Consider the following 20,753-nt stretch of genomic DNA (forward strand, 5'->3'; position numbering starts at 1 on the left):
AATTAAAAACTCGGGAAATGGAAACATCAAAAAATCGTAAAATCGAAATGAAAAACTAAAATGTCGAATGTTTAGAAAACGCCAAAAATCTCAAAACTGAAATATCGAAAAATTGACTAATTTAAATACTGAAAACCGGAAAATTGAAAAATTGAAAAATCGAATATTTAGAAAACGCTAAAAATTGAAAAATCGAAAAATTGAAATATCGAAAAATTGAGTAACTGAAGTACTAAAAACCGAAAAATTGAAAAATAGAAAAATCGGGAGAGTAAAAATAGGAAAATCGAAAGATTGATTCAGAAAATTCAAAATCGGGACATGGAAATATCAAAAAATTGTAAAATCGAAAAATTGAAACATAATAAAACGAGAAATCGAAACATTTTAATTTTATAAAACGGAAAGTTGCGAAATCTCAAAAGTGAATCGTCAAAAAATTGGAAAATCGGAAAATCGAAACATCGACAAATTTTGAAAACATTGAAAAATCGAAAAATCGGGGAGTCGAAAAACCAAAAAATCCAAATGGCTCAAAATAAAAAATTAACAATTTTAAAAATCGAAAAATCGGGGCATTAAACAATCGAAAAATCGAAACATCAAAATTTCGGTAACGCCAGAAATCGAAAAATTGGAAAGCCTCAAAACTGAAAATATCGAAAAATTGAGCAATTGAAATATCGAAAACCGGAAAATTAAAAAGATAGAAAAATCGAGAAAATGAAAAATAGGGAAATCAAAAAATTGATATAGAAAATTAAAATCTCGGGAAATGGAAACATCAAAAAATCGTAAAATCGAAAAGTGTCAAATTTAAAAATGCAAAAACTAAATGCAAGAAAAGCGAGAAATCGAAACATTTTAATTTTAAAAATCAAAAAATTTAAAAAAGAAATCGAAAGGTCAAAAAAACAAAAAATTGAAATGAAAAACTGAAAAATCGAATATTTAGGAGACGTCAAAAACTGAAAAATCTAAAAATTAAGAATCGAAAAATTTAAAAATCTCAAAACTGAAATATCGAAAAATTGAGTAATTGAAGTACTGAAAACCGGCAAATTGAAAAATTGAAAAATCGAATAGTTAGAAAACGCTAAAAATTGAAAAATCGAAAAATTTAAGAATCGAAAAATTAAATAACTGAAGTACTGAAAACCAGAAAATTGAAAGATAGAAAAATCGGGAAAGTAAAAATAGGAAAATCGAAAAATTGACTCAGAAAACTTAAAATCGGGACATGGAAATATCAGAAAATTGTAAAATTGTCAAATTGAAAAATAAAGAAAACGAGAAATTTTGTAGTGCCTAAAAAAGGTGAATCCTAAAAATAATAGAACCCAGGTGTATAAGTAATTATAAAAATATAAAATTTTGCTTATTTTAGATTTATCATGCTTACCTGAAAACGTTGGAAATTTCAGAGTATTCCTTTTTGCGGTTTCAAAGTTGAATTGCAAAATGTCATAAAATTTTGATTTTTTTCCAATAATTTGGTTGTCTCGGGTAAAAGCTCAACACGGGTTCATAAACCACAATTGTTGATAGGGATGATTAGATAAAGTTGGGTTAGCGTTTTACCATCTACATGATATTCCTAATACGCATACAAGAAACGAAAGGCCACGTCGAGAAAACATGAAAGTAGCAAACCCTTCGAAGTCAGAAGTAAAAATTAGATTACTTTATGGAGGACTTGCGCTTGTACGCGATTGGACGCGACAAGGTACACACGCTGACGCATTAGTGTATTAAAGTACAAGAAAAAACTTTTGTTGGCCAGTGTTATACGATATGTATGAGCCAGTTGCCATTTCACATCGCGTTTCTCCATTGTGTAGTTCCATTGTGTGTACTCCAGAAACCAGAAAAAGCCCCAATCCAATGCGTTTGTCAATATTCACACGCATCGGGCCGTCACCTGATTTATTAATACCCCCGTTCGAAATTTCACCCGTAATATATATCTCCGCTCGTTAGACTTGAAGGTTGCCTAATCCCTCCTCCGCTTCCATTTACATTTTAATTGAAAAATTATACCCACAAAATTAACCAACAAACAATTAATGCAGTTTCCTGCACGCGGCAGCAACAATTTGTACTTTCCGTGCGGCTTTTTCGACTTCGACTCGCCCGAAGAAACCGAATAAGAAATAATTAAGCACCTCTGCCACCGCCACCGAAGAATCGACAAATCGCAGCAATCCGTCAAGCAATTAATAATGTCCTTTGTCCGCAGACTTCTGGGCTTCCGAAGGGCCATGCCGGTCACTGGCCGTTTGCTCAACATGACCACTGAACTGTACCAGAAGGCCGAGGGCGATTTACTCAAGACGTTCTTCGTGTCGCCGTCCGATAACCTCTGCTTTCACGGCAAATGTACCTATTATTGTGATACTTCGCACGCCATCTGCGGAACTCCCGACAGTTTGGAAGGAAGCTTTGCCGCCTTCCTGCCATCCAACGAGATCGCCGCCAGGAAGGTAAAGCTAAAACGGAGGTTTAGCGGTGCGGGGACGGTTTTTAATTGTGTTAGGTGCTGGTGGAGGAAGGGAGTTTACGGAATGTTGGAAAGTTTTGTTTTTTAAGGGATTTATTTGGTTAAAGTCATATCAGTTCTATCCATTTTTATGTAGATGATATCGTCGTAAGATCAGGATAGATCAGGCTAGGCTAAGATAGGGGAAAATGCTACGTCATCAAGAAAACTTAAGTTAAGTGAGTGCAACTCAAATTAAACCTGTTCAAATCAGGCTGGATTAAGTCAAATCTGATCAGGTCAGATCAGGCAAGCCTACGTCAGATATAGTCAAGTCAGGTCTAGTCAAATCAGGTCTAAGCGAGTCAAATCTAGTCTATTCAAGTCAGGTTTAATTAAGTCAGGTCTAAGCAAATTAGATCTAGGCAAATTTAGTCAAGTCAGATCTACTCAAGTCAGGTCTAGCCAAGTTACGCCTAATCAAATCAGGTGTGGTCAAGTCAAGTCTAGTTTAGTCAAATCAGATCTAGCTAGGCAGGTTTAAAGAAATTACGTCAAGTCAGATCTACTCAAATCAGGTCTACTCAAGTCAGGTCTACTCAAGTCAGGCTTATTCAAGTCAGGCCTAATCAAGTTACGCCTAATCAAGTCAGGTCTAGTCTAGTCAAGTCAGATGTAGCTAAGTCAGGTTTAATCAATTCTGGTCAAGTCAGGCTTAATCAAGTCAGGCCTAGTTAAGTCAGCTCAAATCAAATCATCTTAGCTCAGGTCACTGCAATTTCAATCAGTTAATATCATTTCTTATTTATCAAATTAGACTAGGTTAGGTCAGTTAAGTTTAGGTCAAGCCAGGCTAGGTGAAATCAGGCCATATTGGGCTGGGGTAGATCAACTCAATGGAAACCATGTCAGGCGAGGTCAAGTCGGATCAGATCGATTCAGATTAGGTTAGGTATGATTAGCTCAGATCAAGCGAGTTATATCAGGCCCAGTCATGAAGATAAGTCAGGTCAGACTATGCCACGTCAAGTCAAACCGGGTCAGTTCAAGTCAGCCCAACTCAAAATAAATGAAGCTAGGTCAAGTCAAATTAGATCAGGCTATATCAGGTCTAGGCACATCAGTGTAGTCAAGTCAGATCTTTTTAAGTGAAATATAATCAAGTCACTACCATTTTTAATCACTTTAAATTAGTAAATATCATTTCCTATTTATCAAGTCAAATTAGGTTAGGGCAGGTCAGGTGTAGTCATCTCAAGTCAAGTCAGGTCAGATCATTTAATCAGGTCCGGTCAGATTAGAATGAATTACGCTAGGCTAGATCAAGTCTCTACCAAGCCTGGGTATGAAATCAGAGACAACTCAATTCAAATATGTTAAGTCAGGTCAATTCAAGTCGGATCAGATCAGGTTAAGTCTAGTTAGCTCAGCAGGCTAGGTTAAGTCAGCTCAGGTCAGGCCTAGCCAGACTCGGTGAAATCAAGCCAAGTCATTAAGATAATCCAGGTCAGACTAAGTCAAGTCAAATCAGACCAGGTCACTTCAGGTCAGCCCTACTCAAATTGGACTAATTTAGTCAGGCTAGGTCAAATCAAATTAAATTCGGCTAGGCTAGGTCAAATCAAGCTAGGCTACGTCTAGTCTATTTAGGTTTCAATTTATCAAATCAGATCAAGCTAAGCTGTCAGTTCAAGTGAGATGAATTCAAGTCACTAAAGTTTTAATCATTTCAAATCAATTAGTACCACTTCTTATTTATCAAGTCGGTCTAGGCGTGGTAGTCAATTCAAGTCAGATCAGATCAGATCAGATCAGATCAATTCAGATTAGGCTAGGTCTAATCAGGTCAAACTAAGCTAAACCAGGTCAGGTCTAGCTAAGCCAGACTAGGAGAAATCACGGAAGGTCAGACAAGACAACTTGTTTCAGACTATCTCAGTCAATTAAAATCAGACCAACTCAAATCAGGCCAGATCAAATCAGATCTGGTTAGGTCAAGTCAACTGGATCATGTCAGATCACTGCCATGTTTAACCATTTTAAATCAGTTAATTAATTTATTTAGGCTAGGTTAGGTTAAATAACACCAGGCTATGTCAAACTTTTGGAAAATTGGAAAATCGAAAAATCGAAACATCGACAAATTTAAAAAACACGAAAGGATCTAGAAATTGAAAAATCGACACTGCCCAAAATAGAAAAATGTTAAATTTTAGAAATCAATAAAACGAAAAATCGGAGAATTGTACAATTGAAAAACCGAAACATCAAAATTTCGATGACTCGAGAAATTGAAAATTTGAAAAATCCGGAAAACGTAATAAAAGTCCAAAAATCGAAAATTTAAAAATTCGAAATACTAGTAAAAATTAACCCGAAAAATCGAAAAATTGAATAATTGGTAATTGAAAATCGATAATTGAAAAACAGAAAAATCGAAAAATTAAAAGTTGAAAAATCCCAAAAATAAATTGAGAAATCGAAAATTGAAAAATCGAAAAATCGAAAAAACATTCTAATATTTACAATTTTGATTTTTTTTCCCCAAAATCTCAGTCGAGAATTCGAAAAACCGAAAAATCAAAAAATGAAAAATTTTAAAAAACAATACATCGAAAAATCGAGGAATTGAACAACTGAAAAAGTTTAAAATCCAGAAATCGTAAAAGTCTAAAAATTAAAAAATTTAAAAAATCAAAAAATTAAAAAATCAAAAACCTGAAAAATTGTAAAATAGAAAAATCGAAAAACTGTAAAATAGAAAAATCGAAAAATTGTAAAATCGAGAACTCGAAAAATTGAAGAATCAAAAAGTGAAAAATCCGAAAATTGAATTATCAATAAATTAAAAAATCGAAAACTGAAAAATCGAGAAATCGAAAAAACATTGTAACATTTACAATTTTGATTTTTTTTTTCAAAAAATTTCAGTCGAGAATTCGAAAAACCAAAAAATAGAAAAATGAAAAATTTTAAAAAGCAATAAATCGAAAAATCGAGGAATTGAACAACTGAAAAAGTTTAAAATCCAGAAATCGTAAAAGTCTAAAAATCAAAAAATTTTAAAAATACAAAAATTAAAAATTCGAAATATTAAAAATCAACCCGAAAAATCGAAAAATTGAATAATTGATAATTGAAAATCGATAATTGAAAAAATAGAAAAATCGAAAAATTGTAAAATCGAGAAATCGAAAAATTGAAAAAATAAAAATTGAAAAATCCCAAAACTGAAATGTCAATAAATTGAGAAATCGAAAATTGAACAACCGAGAAATCGAAAAAACATCTAATATTTACAATTTTGATTTTTTTCCCCCAAAAATCTCAGTCGAGGATTCGAAAAACCGAAAAATCGAAAAATGAAAAATTTTAAAAATCAATAAATCGAAAAATCGAGGAATTGAACAACTGAAAAAGTTTAAGTAAGTAAGTAAGTAAGTAAGTAAGTAAGTAAGTAAGTAAGTATTTATTAATGACCATTAGGGTACATAAGTCAAGTCAGATGAAGTTACAATATAAAGAGTTTAAAATTATACAATTTACAAGATAATTCAAATCGACTGGTAAAAACTACACAGGACATCGCTACAATTTAAAAATTCATCGAGAGAGTAAAATGCGTTTTTTAATAAAAAATTTCTTATAGTACGGCTAAATTGCGAAAAAGGTAAGTTAGCAATACGTTTCGGTAATTTATTGAATAATTTGGGCCCATAATAATTGATGGCATTTCTACTTCTACCTATACGATAGAATTCGGTGTGAATGCTATGGGTAGATCTCGTGATTAATGACATATTTGTGGGATTTTTATAGATGGTGAGATTAGACTTCACATATAATAAAGCATATAAAATATAAAGACAGGGCACGGTGAGAATACTTTTTTCTTTAAAATAATTTTTAACACAAGCTCTGTAAGATAGACCTCCAATAATTCGAACTACTCGGCGCTGCAATTTAAAAACAGTTTTTAAATGACTGCTGTGGCCCCAGGTTATAATGGCATAGCTAAAAATACTTTGAAATAAAGAGTAGTATATCATCATAAGGATCTGCTCACTAACCTCATATTGCAAATTCCTAATAAGAAAAGTTGATTTGGACAATTTTTTACAGATATCAATGACGTGATTATCCCAGCATAATTTCGGGTCCAGTGTCACACCAAGAAATTTGACACACCTCGGATTGTCAATCTCAGAAATGTAACGAAGGGAAAACACCATTTTTTGAGTTTTCAGTACATTAAGCGTTAATCTGTTTGAAGTAAACCATTCACTAGCAGCATTAATATCTTGTTCCATCCTGTCCAAGAGAGACGGGATGTCTGAGTCCACACTATAGCAAGTAGTGTCATCCGCAAAAAGTATGATTTTATTGTCTAGATGTTTAGCCAAGTCGTTAATGTATAACAAAAAGAGCAACGGACCTAAAATCGAGCCTTGTGGCACTCCTATGTTAACTATTGTCATTTCGGAGTATACATTATTAAACAGAACAACCTGCTGGCGATTGTGGAGAAAACTAAAAATAAGCTGTAAGGCTCCATTTGACAATCCGTACAACTCAAGCTTGTTTATTAGAATGTTGTGATTAATACTATCGAAAGCTTTTGATAGATCACAAAATGTGCATCCTAAGAATTGTTTTGTTTCGAAACAGGTAATGACCTCATCAACAAGCCTATTAATAGCCATGGTTGTACTTTTGCCATGTTGGAAACCAAATTGGCGTTGGTTCAATATATTTTGTTTAGTAACGTATTCCTCAAGTTGTTTAAGCATAATCTTTTCTAAAATTTTCCCAAAAATAGGCGTTATAGAGATTGGTCTATATTTATCAACATCATCTACGTTGCCCTTTTTGTGGATAGGGATTACTTTGGTCACCTTGAGACAGGATGGGAAAAGATTTTCATTAATACACCGATTGATCAATCTTGTGAGTGGAACTAGAATGAGATTCTTAATATTCCTAACAATGGTGATACTTATGTTGTAGTAGTCCTTACTTTTCTTTTTTTTGATGGAATCAATTGTATCTCTTACTTCATTAAATGTTATCTCTCTGAAATTGAAAACAGAGTTCACCGGAGTCAAATTTTTGTGCATTAGCTGAATTGGATCCGTATTTGATAATTTTAAATTATTCTCCAAATTATGTGGGATATCACCAAAAAATGTAGAGAAGTCCTCCGCAGTCAGTTTTTCTGAATAATTATTGCTACTAGCTAATCGTTTGCTATTAATTAATTTCCAGCTGTCCTTTGCTACATTAGTAGAATTTTTAATTAGGTTGTCATTAAAGGTTTTTTTTCTTTTCTTAACTTCGGTTCTAAACAATTCTCTATATTTTTGAAAATAGGTCACAAAAGTTGGGTCATTAGGATTTTGATTGTGTAATTCGTGTAGCAGGTCTACATTTTGTTTCATTTTATGTAATTTCTCATCATACCAGTAAATATCATCCTTTTTAACATTTTTTATTCTTTTTACTTTTATAGGAAAGGCCATGTTTACTTTATCAGAAATTAATTTGGTGAATAAGTTAAATTTGGTATTTGTATCAAGTCCAGCATCATTGATAAAATCAAAATTGCAATCACTAATAATATTAAAAAAATTAAAGAATCCTACTTCCGTAAAAGGTTGATATGATACAACTTTCGAGCAGTCTTTTGACTTATGACGATTATGTGGAATTTCTACAGTAGCAGCACGATGGTCAGATAAATGAGTCTCCATGACCTGGTGCCTACAATCATGTGCGATATTTGTAAGTATATTATCAATACACGAATTTGCTCGCGTGTTCTCAAAGATTAGAGGTCTCAAATTATAAGATTTTAAAAAGTTAAGGAACTCTAGAGTCTGTTTGGTTTTGCGGTCAAAATGTATGTTAAAGTCTCCATTAATAATAACATCTGAATCGATTATATTGATAAAATTAAATAAATTAGTCAAATTAGAGTATAAAACTTCCAGATTGCCTTTTGGTGCTCTGTATACAGTTATTATGATTAGTTTGGGTTTATTAACTTTAATGGCTGCAAGCTCAATGTCAATTACATTACAAAACTTTGAAACATCAATAACTTGGTATTTAATTTTATCGTTTACTAGTATCACAACACCGCCATAACCTTTATCTTTCCTGGTATAGGCAGAGGCTATCTTAAAACTACCCAATTTTAATAAATCCAACTCATAGTTTGTTAACCAATGTTCTGTAAAACATAAAACATCATAAGATTCTTTAATGTTATGTAAAACTACCTCTACTTCATCAACTTTTTTCCTAATCGATTGTACATTTAAATGGAAAATTGAAAAATAGCTATCACTAACTACCGCTTTACTCGTTAATTTTTTTAAAATGAAAAAACTTGCGAACACATGCTCCTACAGGCCAGATGTTGGGGTCCAGGGCTTTTCCGAAATTGTCAGCATATACAGACAGCTTGAAAGATGAATATTCGCCTTTGTGTTTAGCTTCCAGTTCCTCGCATTTTGCTTCGGGAAAATGAGATTTAACAAACTCCAATTAAAATCCAGAAATCGTAAAAGTGTAAAAATGAAAAAATTTAAAAAATCGAAAAATTAAAAAATCATTAACCCCGAAAAATTGTAAAATAGAAAAATCGAAAAATTGTAAAATCGAGAAATCGAAAAATTGAAGAATCAAGAACTGAAAAATCCGAAAACTGAATTATCAATAAATTGAAAAATCGAAAGCTGAAAAATCAAGAAATCGAAAAAACATTCTAATATTTACAATTTTGATTTTTTTTTTCAAAAAATCTCAGTCGAGAATTCGAAAAACCGAAAAATCGAAAAATGAGAAATTTTGAAAATCAATAAATCGAAAAATCGAGGAATTGAATAACTGAAAAAGTTTAATATCCAGAAATCGTAAAAGTCTAAAAATCAAAAAATTTACAAAATCGAAAAATTAAAAAATCAAAAACCCCCGAAAAATTGTAAAATAGAAAAATCGGAAAATTGTAAAATAGAAAAATCCAAAAATTGTAAAATAGAAAAATCGAAAAATTGTAAAATCGAGAAATCGAAAAATTGAAGAATCAAAAACTGAAAAATCCGAAAACTGAATTATCAATAAATTGAAAAATCGAAACTGAAAAATCGAGAAATCGAAAAAACATTGTAACATTTACAATTTTGATTTTTTTTTTCAAAAAATTTCAGTCGAGAATTCGAAAAACCAAAAAATCTAAAAATGAAAAATTTTAAAAATCAATAAATCGAAAAATCGAGGAATTGAACAACTGAAAAAGTTTAAAATCCAGAAATCGTAAAAGTCTAAAAATCAAAAAATTTTGAAAATCCAAAAATTAAAAATTCGAAATATTAAAAATCAACCCGAAAAATCGAAAAATTGAATAATTGATATCTGAAAATCGATAATTGAAAAATAGAAAAATCGAAAAATTGTAAAATCGCGAAATCGAGAAATCTAAAAATTAAAAGTTGAAAAATCCCAAAACTGAAATGTCATTAAATTGAGAAATCGAAAGTTGAAAAATCGAGAAATCGAAAAAACAATTTTGCTTTTTTTTCCCCAAAAATCTCAGTCGAAAATTCGAAAAACCGAAAAATCGAAAAATGAAAGATTTTAAAAATCAATAAATCGAAAAATCGACGAATTGAACAACTGAAAAAGTTTAAAACCCAGAAATCGTAAAAGTCTAAAAATAAAAAAAATTACAAAATCGAAAAATTAAAAAATCAAAAATCCCGAAAAATTGTAAAATAGAAAAATCGAAAAATTGTAAAATAAAAAAATCGAAAAATTGTAAAATCGAGAAATCGAAAAATTGAAGAATCAAGAACTGAAAAATCCGAAAACTGAATTATCAATAAATTGAAAAATCGAAAGCCGAAAAATCGAGAAATCGAAAAAACATTCTAATATTTACAATTTTGATTTTTTTCCCCAAAAATCTCAGCCGAGAATTCGAAAAACCGAAAAATTGAAAAATTTTAAAAATCAATAAATCGAAAAATCGGGGAATTGAACAACTGACAAAGTTTAAAATCCAGAAATCGTAAAAATCTAAAAATCAAAAAATTTTAAAAATCCATAAATTAAAAATTCGAAATATTAAAAATCAACCCGAAAAATTGAATAATTGATAATTGAAAAATAGAAAAATCGAAAAATTGTAAAATCGAGAAATCGAAAAATGAAATAATCACTATAAAAATATAGTATCTAGCTATGTTGTAGGTGAAATTTTGCTTATTTAAAATGAATAAAAATATATGATCGGAAAAAATATCGTCTAGTCAACCATGGAATTAAAAAACTGTAGTGACACACTGTTTTTCATCAAAGCTACCTGTCAGTTTGACAGTTGTGTTGTCAGAGTAATAAAAAGAGTGCTTGAAACAGAACATAAAATTTCTATTGTCGAAAACTATTCCCGAAATGATAAATAATGTCTTTAAAAAATATTATTTCGTGTAACCATTTCTTGAAAGAAATTATTTCACCATTTTTAACAAAAAAATTATACTTTCTCTAATTAACCTCAAAGTGTTTTTGGACCTTCTCCCAGGATTAGCTATCTGGGTTTTTGCAAAAGGCGTCGGAACACGCATTATTATGAAAAAATAAATGGAGTTGTGCAAAAAACTCCGAAAGAGGATAATATATCTTATTTCAAATCTGTTCTTGCTTTGTTATTCTGTTTGGTTATCAACATGTTCGCGGAGTTTCATTTAGAATATATTATTTCATGCAGCAGTTTCATAAAAATGTGGAAATAAATATCTTAGAACGGATTTATTATCCCGGCGCATCCACCATTTTAGTTGTTTAATTTCGATAGCTTTAAATTTGCGAATTTTTGGACTTTTATCTAAAGGAATTATGAAAGCTAACAGTTCTCGGATAGGAATATATCCGCTGTCGTTTATTTTGATAACTCGCTCGTTGTTTTGGGTATTAATTTTTGTATTTTTTAACTTTCAGCATTTTTAAGCCTGAGCTATTCTGAATTTGTTCCATGTTTTTATTTATCGAAATCATGTCATTTAGTATGGTGTCAGATTTATTTAAAGGGATTAATAATAATCGTGAAATGGAATGGGGATTCGAGCAGTGGGGCATCTGGTGTAACATAAAATACAATATAAAATAATTTGTTTCAACGTTAAATCGATATCAAAACTTGTATACGAGCACAACATTGCAATATCGCTTGGAAAATGTAATGGCTTGAATTAACTCTAAAACCGTTATCGAAACCTCCAGTTATATTTTTTTCTACTAGTTACATTTTTTTCAAATTTCTTTATGTGTGTAAGCAAATTGTAGAGAATTTAGTCTAAAATCCAATTTTTTTATTTAAATGTTTGCTTTTCATTTGACTCTGTTTTAAAACACCAGTCTTTTCCGGGATTACTCCAGTCCTTCGCACTCCTTTGTTCCGTCCACTCCAGCAATCAAGCCATTACAAAAATTTATAAAACTGTCTAAATCTCCTCAATGCATGTACGAACGTAAACATTTAAGCGCATTATCCGATTACCCATTGTTCCTGTAATCCCTCCAGCCTTTTTATTTTTATTTTCCCTGCAGGACACTCGTGAAAAGCACAATTCACCCCGAATCCTCGAAAAATTCGCCATTTTCCGGTATCATCCACGAAGACGCCCGTATTAATCTCCCGGAATTATTATCTCGCTGTTTATTCCGCGTTGACACTAATAAATAAGAATAAAAGAGGGTTTAACGTTGAGTAGACCAAATTACATCGCGTCCTATCTTTAAATGAAATCTGCTCTCATTTTTTTCGCGATATCATCTCGTAATTCGCCCGTTCCAGGTATGGAGGCATCCGTGGAGGAGGTCCTACCACAAGCGCAGGAAAGCCCAGTGGGAGACGGAGGACAATTATTGCTCCCTGGTTAGGGAGATCCCGCCGTACGACCAGGGGAGGCGGCTTTACGATCTCATGGATATGGCCGTGTTAGATTTCTTAATGGGTAATATGGATAGACATCATTATGAGACATTTAGGTTAGTTTGTTGGGGATGAAGCGGTCCAAGGGCTAATCGAGGGGTGTGTTGCAGACTGTTCGGGAACGACACGTTCCCGCTGCATCTGGACCATGGGCGGGGGTTCGGGAGGCCGTTCCACGACGAACTGTCCATTTTGGCGCCCATTCTGCAGTGCTGTATGCTGAGGCAGTCGACACTGCAGACGCTGATGGCGTAAGTACCATTTACCAACCTTGTAGAGTCCCTACAACCTACGATATAGTGCGGGGTCTTTCAAAACCAGTACTATTTTTTTAATGCAAAAATGCAATTCTTACCTCAAAAATTGAGGTAAACATCTTAACCAATACGTTATTACAACAATATAACAATATGTGTTAAATATTTCTATGTTTCGGCTCTTAATTTATTGTAATATATAGGAACCCTAGTCCTTGAACTTGCCACATTCTTAGCGAAAATGACAGAAAATTGTTGAGTTATTCGCCATAAAAATTCAGTGACAAAAATATACTCCTTGGACTACAATTGTATGAAAAATGAAACGCTTACCTCAGAAAAGAAGGAAAACAACGTAACCTATTTTAGATGAACACAGACGTATGTGTTGTTATGATAAATTTAATCCCAGAAACAATATTTTGACTTATTTTAGCCGCTTATTTTCACGAATTTTTCTATTTCATTAAAAAAAAAGTATCCTATGTTGTGATCAATGTATTATACATATGATCTATAAATATTTTCGTCGTTTGGCCTAATGAGAATGAATTAATAGAAACATTGGAACTCGATCTAAGATTAACATATTTTAATCTTAAGAAGATTTTTATTAGTATAAAAAAAGTTGGTCTAAACTTATTTAGACAGAACTTCTCTCGCCCCTGACGTCATCAGTCTTTTAGCAATGACCAAAAAGGGTAATAAAAAAGTGGATAAAGGGGAGGGACCAAAAACGCGATAAAAATTGGGCAGATACAAAAAACGTCACACAAAAATATCCAGAAAAAGGGGAATATAAAGAGGAGACAAAAATAAGCTACAAAAAAACGAAAAAAAGGGGTTAAAAACGCAACTTCTAAAAAGACTACAAAAAATGTTATCAAAATATGACGACATAAAACGGGACAAAATGAAGATTTAAACTTGGTAGAAATACGTGACAAGCGCTAAAAAATAGGTAACAATAAAGCCACCCAAAAAAATGCTATTAAAAAAAGGCAAAAAAGAAAAACAAGCCACAAAAGACGGAAATATGTGATAAAAGGTGGTACAGAAAATGACGACAAAAAACGGACAGAATCCAGGCGAAAAAATACGCTAAATATAAGCTTTTTCAGTTTTTTGTAGCCTTTTTTCAATTATTGACCCCTTTTTTATCGTCTATTTTTGTCCCGCGTTTTATAATTTTTTTCGCCTTCAGTTTTTCCCATTTTTTGTCGCAATTTTTGTAGCTTCTTTATGTCTTTTTTTTTTGTTTTGTCGCCAATTTTCCTCTGTTTTTCCCCGTGTTTCGCCTTTTTTAAAGAATCTTTCTGTGGTGTTTTGTTACCTCATTTTTTGTTGCCCTTGTGAAGTTTTTAACGCGTTTTTTCTCATCGCCCCTTTTTATGATGTTCTTAGTTTCTTTTTTTTATTGCGCTTTTGGTCCCGTCTTTTTATAATCTTTTTTGTCGTCGATTTTGTGTCCCTTTTTTTTCGTCTTTTTCACCATTAATTCTCTTTTGTCTATGTTTTGCTTTTTTTATAGCTTTTTTTGTGGCGTTCTTGAATCATTTTTTTTGTCATCCATTTTGTGTCCCCTTTTTTTCGTTTTTTTTTCACCTTCCATTTTTTGACGTCGTCTTTTGTGGTTTTTATTGAGACATGTTTTTCTCCATCTTGCCGCAATTTTTTTGGCCCTTTTGACGCTTTTTGTTGCGTTTTTGCCTCTTTTTTATTCCCTTCTCGTTTTTTTAGAAGTTTTTGTGGCGTTTTTTGGCGTTCTTTTGTCACCCCATTTTTGTTTTCTTTTTTGCCTTTTTTGGTCTCATTCTTCTGTCCAGTTTTTATGGTGTTTTTAGCCCTCTGCTCCCTCTTATCGTTTTTTAGTCTGTTTTTTTTCGTGGTTTAACCCCGTTTTGATTATTTTGTTGTTACCTTTATTTTCCTTTTTGGGATCCAATTTTCGTTCCCTTTTTAATTTTCTTTTGTCAATTTTTTGCCTTTTTTATCGCTTTTTTCTGGTGTTTTTTGTCCCCCCCCTTTTTATCTTTTTTTGTGGTGTTTTTGTCCCCTTTTTTATCGTCTTTTTTCACCTTTAATTCATCCCTCTTTTCTCGCAATTTCTGTGGCCTTTCTTTACCACCTTTTCGTCATCTTTTTGGCTTTTTTTACGTATTTGTGATGGTTTTTCTTACCTTTTTTGTCGCTTTTTTTTTCTTAGCTTCCTTCCCACTTTGTCTCTGTAAAAATTAGTCTAAAAAAATCTCCTTTTTTGTTGTACTTTTGCCTCCGTTTTATTTGTTTTTTCACCTTTGTTTTCTTCTTTTGTGGCCCGATTTTTGTTTCCTTTTTGATTTTCTTTTGTCGATTTTTTCATCCATTTTTAAACCTCCCTTTTTTTCGTCTTTTTCACGCTTAATTCATTCCTCTGTCACAATTTTCGTAGCTTCTTTTTGACGGTTTTTGTTGCGTTTTGAGCATCTTTTTTTATCACCCTTTCGTCATCCTTTTCGCTTTTCTGTTATTTTTTTTGCGGTATTTTTTGTTACCTTTTTTGTGATACTTTTTTATCCAGTTTTTATCGTTTCTTAAGTCCCACTTGTCTCATTTGTTAGTTCCTTCTTTTGTCGCACTTTTTATCGGCTTTTTGTGACCTTTGTTTCCCTTTCTATGTGGCCCAACTTTTGTGCTTACGTCGTTTTCGTAACTCTTTTTTGATTTTTTTTCCCTCTTTTGTCGCAATTTCTTTTGACTCCTGTTGACGCTCTTTTGCATTTTTAGACCCCTGTTATCACCTTTTTGGCATCTTTTTCGCTTATTTTTGTCCCTTTTTCAATTCTCTTTTCGTTTTTTTAGCATTTTTTGGTGGCGTGTTTTGTTTTGTTGTGTTATTTTCACTTCTTTTTATGTTACCCGTTTTTTCTCATTCTTCTGTTCAGTTTTTATCGCGCTTTTGCCCCTTCCCCCATTTCTTTCGTTTTTTAGTCTCCGTTTTTGTTGCGCTTTTGACCCCCTTGTAATCGACTTTTTGTCACCTTTATTTTCCTTTTTTGTCTCCCAATGTTTGTTCCTTTTTAATTCTCTTTTATCGATTTTTTACCTTTTTTATCGCTTTTTCTCTAGCGTTCTTGGCCTCTTTTTTACCATCCATTTTGTGTCCTTTTTTTTACCGTTTTTTTTTTCTCCTCCTTTTATCGCAATTTTTGTGGCCTCTTTTGACACTTTTTGGTGCGTTTTTGACCCCATTTTTTCACCTTTTCGATTCTCTTTTTGCTTCTTTAGCAATTTTTTAAGGCGTTTTTTGTCGATTCTTTGGTCACATCTTTTTTGGCGTTTTTCTTTCATTCTTATGTCCAGTTTTATGACATTTTTAGCCCCCTTCTCTATTCGTCTCGTTTTTGCTTTTGCCCCCATTTTGATTAGTTTTTTTGTCACCTCCTGTTTTTGTGGCCCAATTTTTGTCCCCTTTTAATTTTCTTTGTCGTTTTTTGCCACTTTTATCGTCTTTTTCCACCTTTAATTCATTCCTCTTTTGTTGTAATTTTTGTGGCCTCTTTTTGACGCTGTTTGTTGCGTTTTTGGTGTTTTTTTTTATCTCCTTTTCGTCCTCTTTTTGGCTTTTTTGCCATTTGTGGTGTTTTTCTTAACTTCTTCTCGTTTGTTAGCCCCCTTTTATGTCCCAATTTTGCTTCTATGTCGCCCAGTTTTTGTTGCTTGCCCTTGTTGTGACTTTTTTCCCCCTCTACAATCGCAATTTTTATGGCCTGCTCTGACGCTTTTTTATTGCTTTTTTTGTGGCGTTCTTGAATCATTTTTTTTGACATTCATTTTGTGTCCCCTTTTTTTTCGTTTTTTTTTTCACCTTCCATTTTTTGACGTCGTCTTTTGTAGTTTTTTTTGTGACATGTTTTTCTCCCTCTTGTCGCAATTTTTTTGGCCTTTTTGACGCTTTTTGTTGCGTTTTTGCCTCGTTTTTATTCCCTTTTCGCTTTTTTATAAGTTTTTTTGGCGTTTTTTTGTCACTCCTTTTTGTTACCTTTTTTTGCCTTTTTTGGTCTCATTCTTCTGTTCAATTTTTATGGTGTTCTTAGCCCCTGCTCCCTCTGTGTCGTTTTTTAGTCTCTTTTTTTTCGTGTTTTGACCCCGTTTTGATTATTTTGTTGTCAACTTTATTTTCCTTTTTGGCATCCAATTTTTGTCCCCTTTGTAACTCTTTTTTGATTTTTTTCCCTCTTGTTGCAATCTCGATTGACTCCTGTTGACGCTCTTTTGCATTTTTAGACCCCTTTTATCACCTTTTTGTCATATTTTTGGCTTATTTTTCTCCCTTTTTCAATTCTCTTTTCACTTTTTTAGCATTTTTTAGTGGCGTGTTTTTTTTTTGTTATGTTATTATCACTTCTTTTTATGTCACCCGTTTTTTCTCATTCTTCTGTTCAGTTTTTATCGCGCTTTTGCCACTCCCCCCATTTCTTTCGTTTTTTAGTCTCCGTTTTTGTTGCGCTTTTGACCACGTTTTAATCGACTTTTTTAAAACGTGGTCAAAAGCGCAACAAAAACGGAGACTAAAAAACGAAAGAAATGGGGGGAGGGGCAAAAGCGCGATAAAAACTGAACAGATTCCGTTTTTGCTTCTTTAGCAATTTTTTGAGGCGTTTTTTGCCGATTCTTTGGTCACGTTTTTTTTTTTTGTTATCCTTTTTGTCCCCTTTTTAATTTTCTTTTGGCAATTTTTTGCCTTTTTTATCGCTTTTTTGTGGTGTTTTTGTCCCCCTTTTTCATCGTATTTTTTCACCTTTAATTCATCCCTCTTTTCTCGCAATTTCTGTGGCCTTCCTTTATCACCTTTTCGTCATATTTTTCGTTTTTTTTAACCCATTTGTGATGGTTTTTCTCACCATTTTTTGTCGCCCTTTTTTTTTGGCGTTGTTTGTCTCATTCTTCTGTTCACTTTTTATGGCATTCTTAGCTTCCTCCCCACTTTGTCTCTCTAAAAATGTGGCTAAAGTCATTTTTTGTCGTGCTTTTGCCTCCGTTTTATTTGTGTTTTTTTTTCACCTTTTGTTTTCTTTTTTTATGGCCCGATTTTTGTTCCCTTTTTAATTTTCTTTTGTCAATTTTTTCGTCCATTTTTAATCCTCCCCTTTTTCACGTTTAATTCATTCCTGTCACACTTTTTGTGGCTTCTTTTTGACGGGTTTTGTTGCGTTTTGGGCACCTTTTTTTATCACCCTTTCGTCATCTTTTTCGATTTTTTGTTATTTTTTGCGGTGTTTTTTTGTTACCTTTTTTTGTAAATTTTTTTCTCCAGTTTTTATCGTTTCTTGAGCCCCTTCCTTCTGTTGTCGCACTTTTGGACCCCTTTTTTTGTGACCTTTGTTTTCCTTTCTATGTGGCCCAACTTTTGTTACTTACGTCGTTTTTGTAACTCTTTTTTGTGATTTTTTTCCCTCTTTTGTCGCAATCTCTATTGACTCCGGTTGACGCTCTTTTGCATTTTTAGACCCCTTTTTGTCATCTTTTTCGCTTATTTTTGTCCCTTTTTCAATTTTCTTTTCGCTTTTTTAGCATTTTTTGGTGCCGTGTTTTTTTTTTTGTTGACTTCTTTTTTTGTTATCCGTTTTTTCTTATTCTTCTATTCAGTTCTTATCGCGCTTTTGCCCCCCCCCCCCCCCCCATTTCTTTCGTTTTTTAGTCTCCGTTTTTTTTGTGGCGTTCTTGCCTTCTTTTTTGCCATCCGCTTTGTGTCCTTTTTTATGGTTTATTTTCTCCCGCTTTTTTCGCAATTTTTGTGGCTTTTGACACTTTTTGGTGCGTTTTTGGCCCCTTTTTTTTCACCTTTTCGATTCCGTTTTTGCTTCTTTGGCAATTTTTTGGGGCGTTTTTCTCTCATTCTTTGTCCAGTTTTATGACATTTTTGGCCCCTTTTTCTCTTCGTCTCGTTTTTTAGTGTCCTTTTTTGTCGTGTTTTTGCCCCCGTTTTGATTCGTTTGTTTGCCATCTCTATTTTCCTTTTTTTGTAGCCCAATTTTTTTCCCCTTTTTAATTTTTTAATCATTTTTTGACTCTTTTATCGTCTTTTTCCACCTTTAATTCATTCCTCTTTTGTCGTAATTTTTGTGGCCTTTTGTTTGTTGCGTTTTTGGCTCCTTTTTTTATGTCCTTTTCATCGTCTTTTTGCCTTTTGTGGTGTTTTTCTTACCTTTGTCTCGTTTGTTAGCCCCGTAATTTTGTCACCTTTATTTTCGTTCTATGTCGCCCAATTGTTGTGACTTTTTTCCCCCTCTAATGTCACAATTTTTGTGGCCTGCTCTGACGCCAAAAATTTTTATAATTTTAAGCGGGCCTAAGGAACTGGTGCTGTTGTATTATTTCAAGTATCTAGCTTGAAGCATAAAGACAAAAGCTGGAGGCGAAGAGGGTTGGATTAAAATAGTGCAGTGGTGACTTTCATTGGACAGGGTACCGGCTGGTGTTACACGTGGCATATTTTCCGCACGAGTCAATCACGCCACAGTTGCACACTATCGACTTTTCCATTGTCGGCGTCTCCAAATCCTCCCCATTTTCGCTTCGTCGCGTGTTCTTGATTTGTATTATTTAACGAAATGATGATGGCTGGTGGTTTAATTGTGCAATATCAATTTCCTTCATGACAGCGGCTTTGAGATAATGAAGGTGCGGGATGTAACCCCTAAGGACACTACCCGCTTCAGACAATAAATTCCTTTTAGTGTATTCCTTTTATTCCCGGCTCGAAATTCAGTTTTAATTCTTTTTGTTTCCTTTCCATTAATTAATATTATTGCACCGTAATTAAACGAGAAAAGTTGTTTAATTTCTCTAATTTAATGAAAAGTTAAACTTTTCTTCGCGAGTGTGGCAATATTGAATTACTCGGTAGTCTTTCGTCGTAATTTGCGAATAATTTCCATCGAAGCTTGCCGGCGATCGAGGGCCGGCTCAACAACAACAAGAACTAGACGAGCGACTTCGGATTTCTCCTTTCGGGCGACAATAAAAACATCCCTCGTGGCGGCGCAATTATGTAATGGCTTTTTTACGCCCCGTCATTAATTTCTAATTATATGCGGCCCTTTATTAAGCAACTTCGTGGCTTAGATTGAGGGCCGATAACGCGACCGGAAGCCGGCACTGAAAAATGAACAATAAAAAAATCGTATGGAGTTCCTAAGTGTTCTTCGAGTGTCACTTAAAAGAACTGCTCCCTTTCGGGAGCTCGGAATAGCCGCATTTCTTTTCCATTAGCTGTTGAATTATACAATCGAAGAGCTGCTTAAATTTCAATAAGCACACGTCGGAGGAATCGGACGCTTCCACTTGCTCCGAACGAGGCTTAAAAAAATTGTTGAAAGTTTGATTTTGCGCTGGACGTGCCGTTTCAAGTGAAATCAATGGTTTTGCCGAGGGGGAAAATGAGGCCTGATGAGATCTCGCCATTAAGCTTTAAACGTGAAGACGGCGAGTTTAAAAAATGTATTAGGTTTTGGCGTTTGTTCTTTTTATTTTGCTTTGGGAAAAACGGAACGAAGGAAATCAAACAAGAATAAACAGGATAATGAAGCTCTGGGCGGATTTAGTTCGGAGTTATTGGAGATTAAGGAGGAATCTTTAGAAAGAAGTTCACTCACTTTTTTTTTTCATGCAAAATCGAGTTGTACTTTCGGAGCGAAATTTTGATGATGTTCGAACTTTGACGGGCTGGAATTTACGTTTTTTTACTCGAATCTCATATTTATTTATTATTTAGAGAATTACAAAACAACACCCGTTGTGAAGCTGAAGATTTCTATTGTTGGCATTTTGTCAAACTATTTTTGCTAAATAGATACGTGTCGGAATTAAGGACTCGAGTTCCTTTATGTTATAACAAGATAGATGTGATATGCAAAATATTGTGACTCTAGACCTGCAATTAATGAAAGAGGCAGTTTATCGTATTGATTAAATCAGGAACCACTCCATTTTCCCGAAATTAAAAAAGTCGTCAAGTTGGCGCTACTTTTTTGATAACATA

At 33.3% G+C, this 20,753-nt stretch overlaps 1 protein-coding gene across 3 annotated transcripts in view; it reads left to right on the forward strand.

The window, feature by feature from the left end:
• LOC135132665 (extracellular serine/threonine protein CG31145) overlaps nucleotides 1-20,753 on the forward strand; it is a 431,251-nt gene that overhangs the window by 368,867 nt on the left and 41,631 nt on the right. For all 3 annotated transcript variants that reach the window (XM_064060827.1, XM_064060826.1, XM_064060828.1), the window contains 3 exons: nucleotides 2,240-2,483; nucleotides 12,336-12,529; nucleotides 12,584-12,724. In XM_064060827.1, the coding sequence (XP_063916897.1) occupies nucleotides 2,240-2,483; nucleotides 12,336-12,529; nucleotides 12,584-12,724 (579 nt within the window). The remainder of the gene's footprint in view (nucleotides 1-2,239; nucleotides 2,484-12,335; nucleotides 12,530-12,583; nucleotides 12,725-20,753) is intronic.

The sequence above is a fragment of the Zophobas morio genome, unplaced genomic scaffold (genome assembly GCF_036711695.1).
Source record: "Zophobas morio isolate AGI-343-1 ecotype UQ-CSIRO unplaced genomic scaffold, CSIRO_AGI_Zmor_V1 ptg000021l, whole genome shotgun sequence".
NCBI lineage: Eukaryota > Metazoa > Arthropoda > Insecta > Coleoptera > Tenebrionidae > Zophobas > Zophobas morio.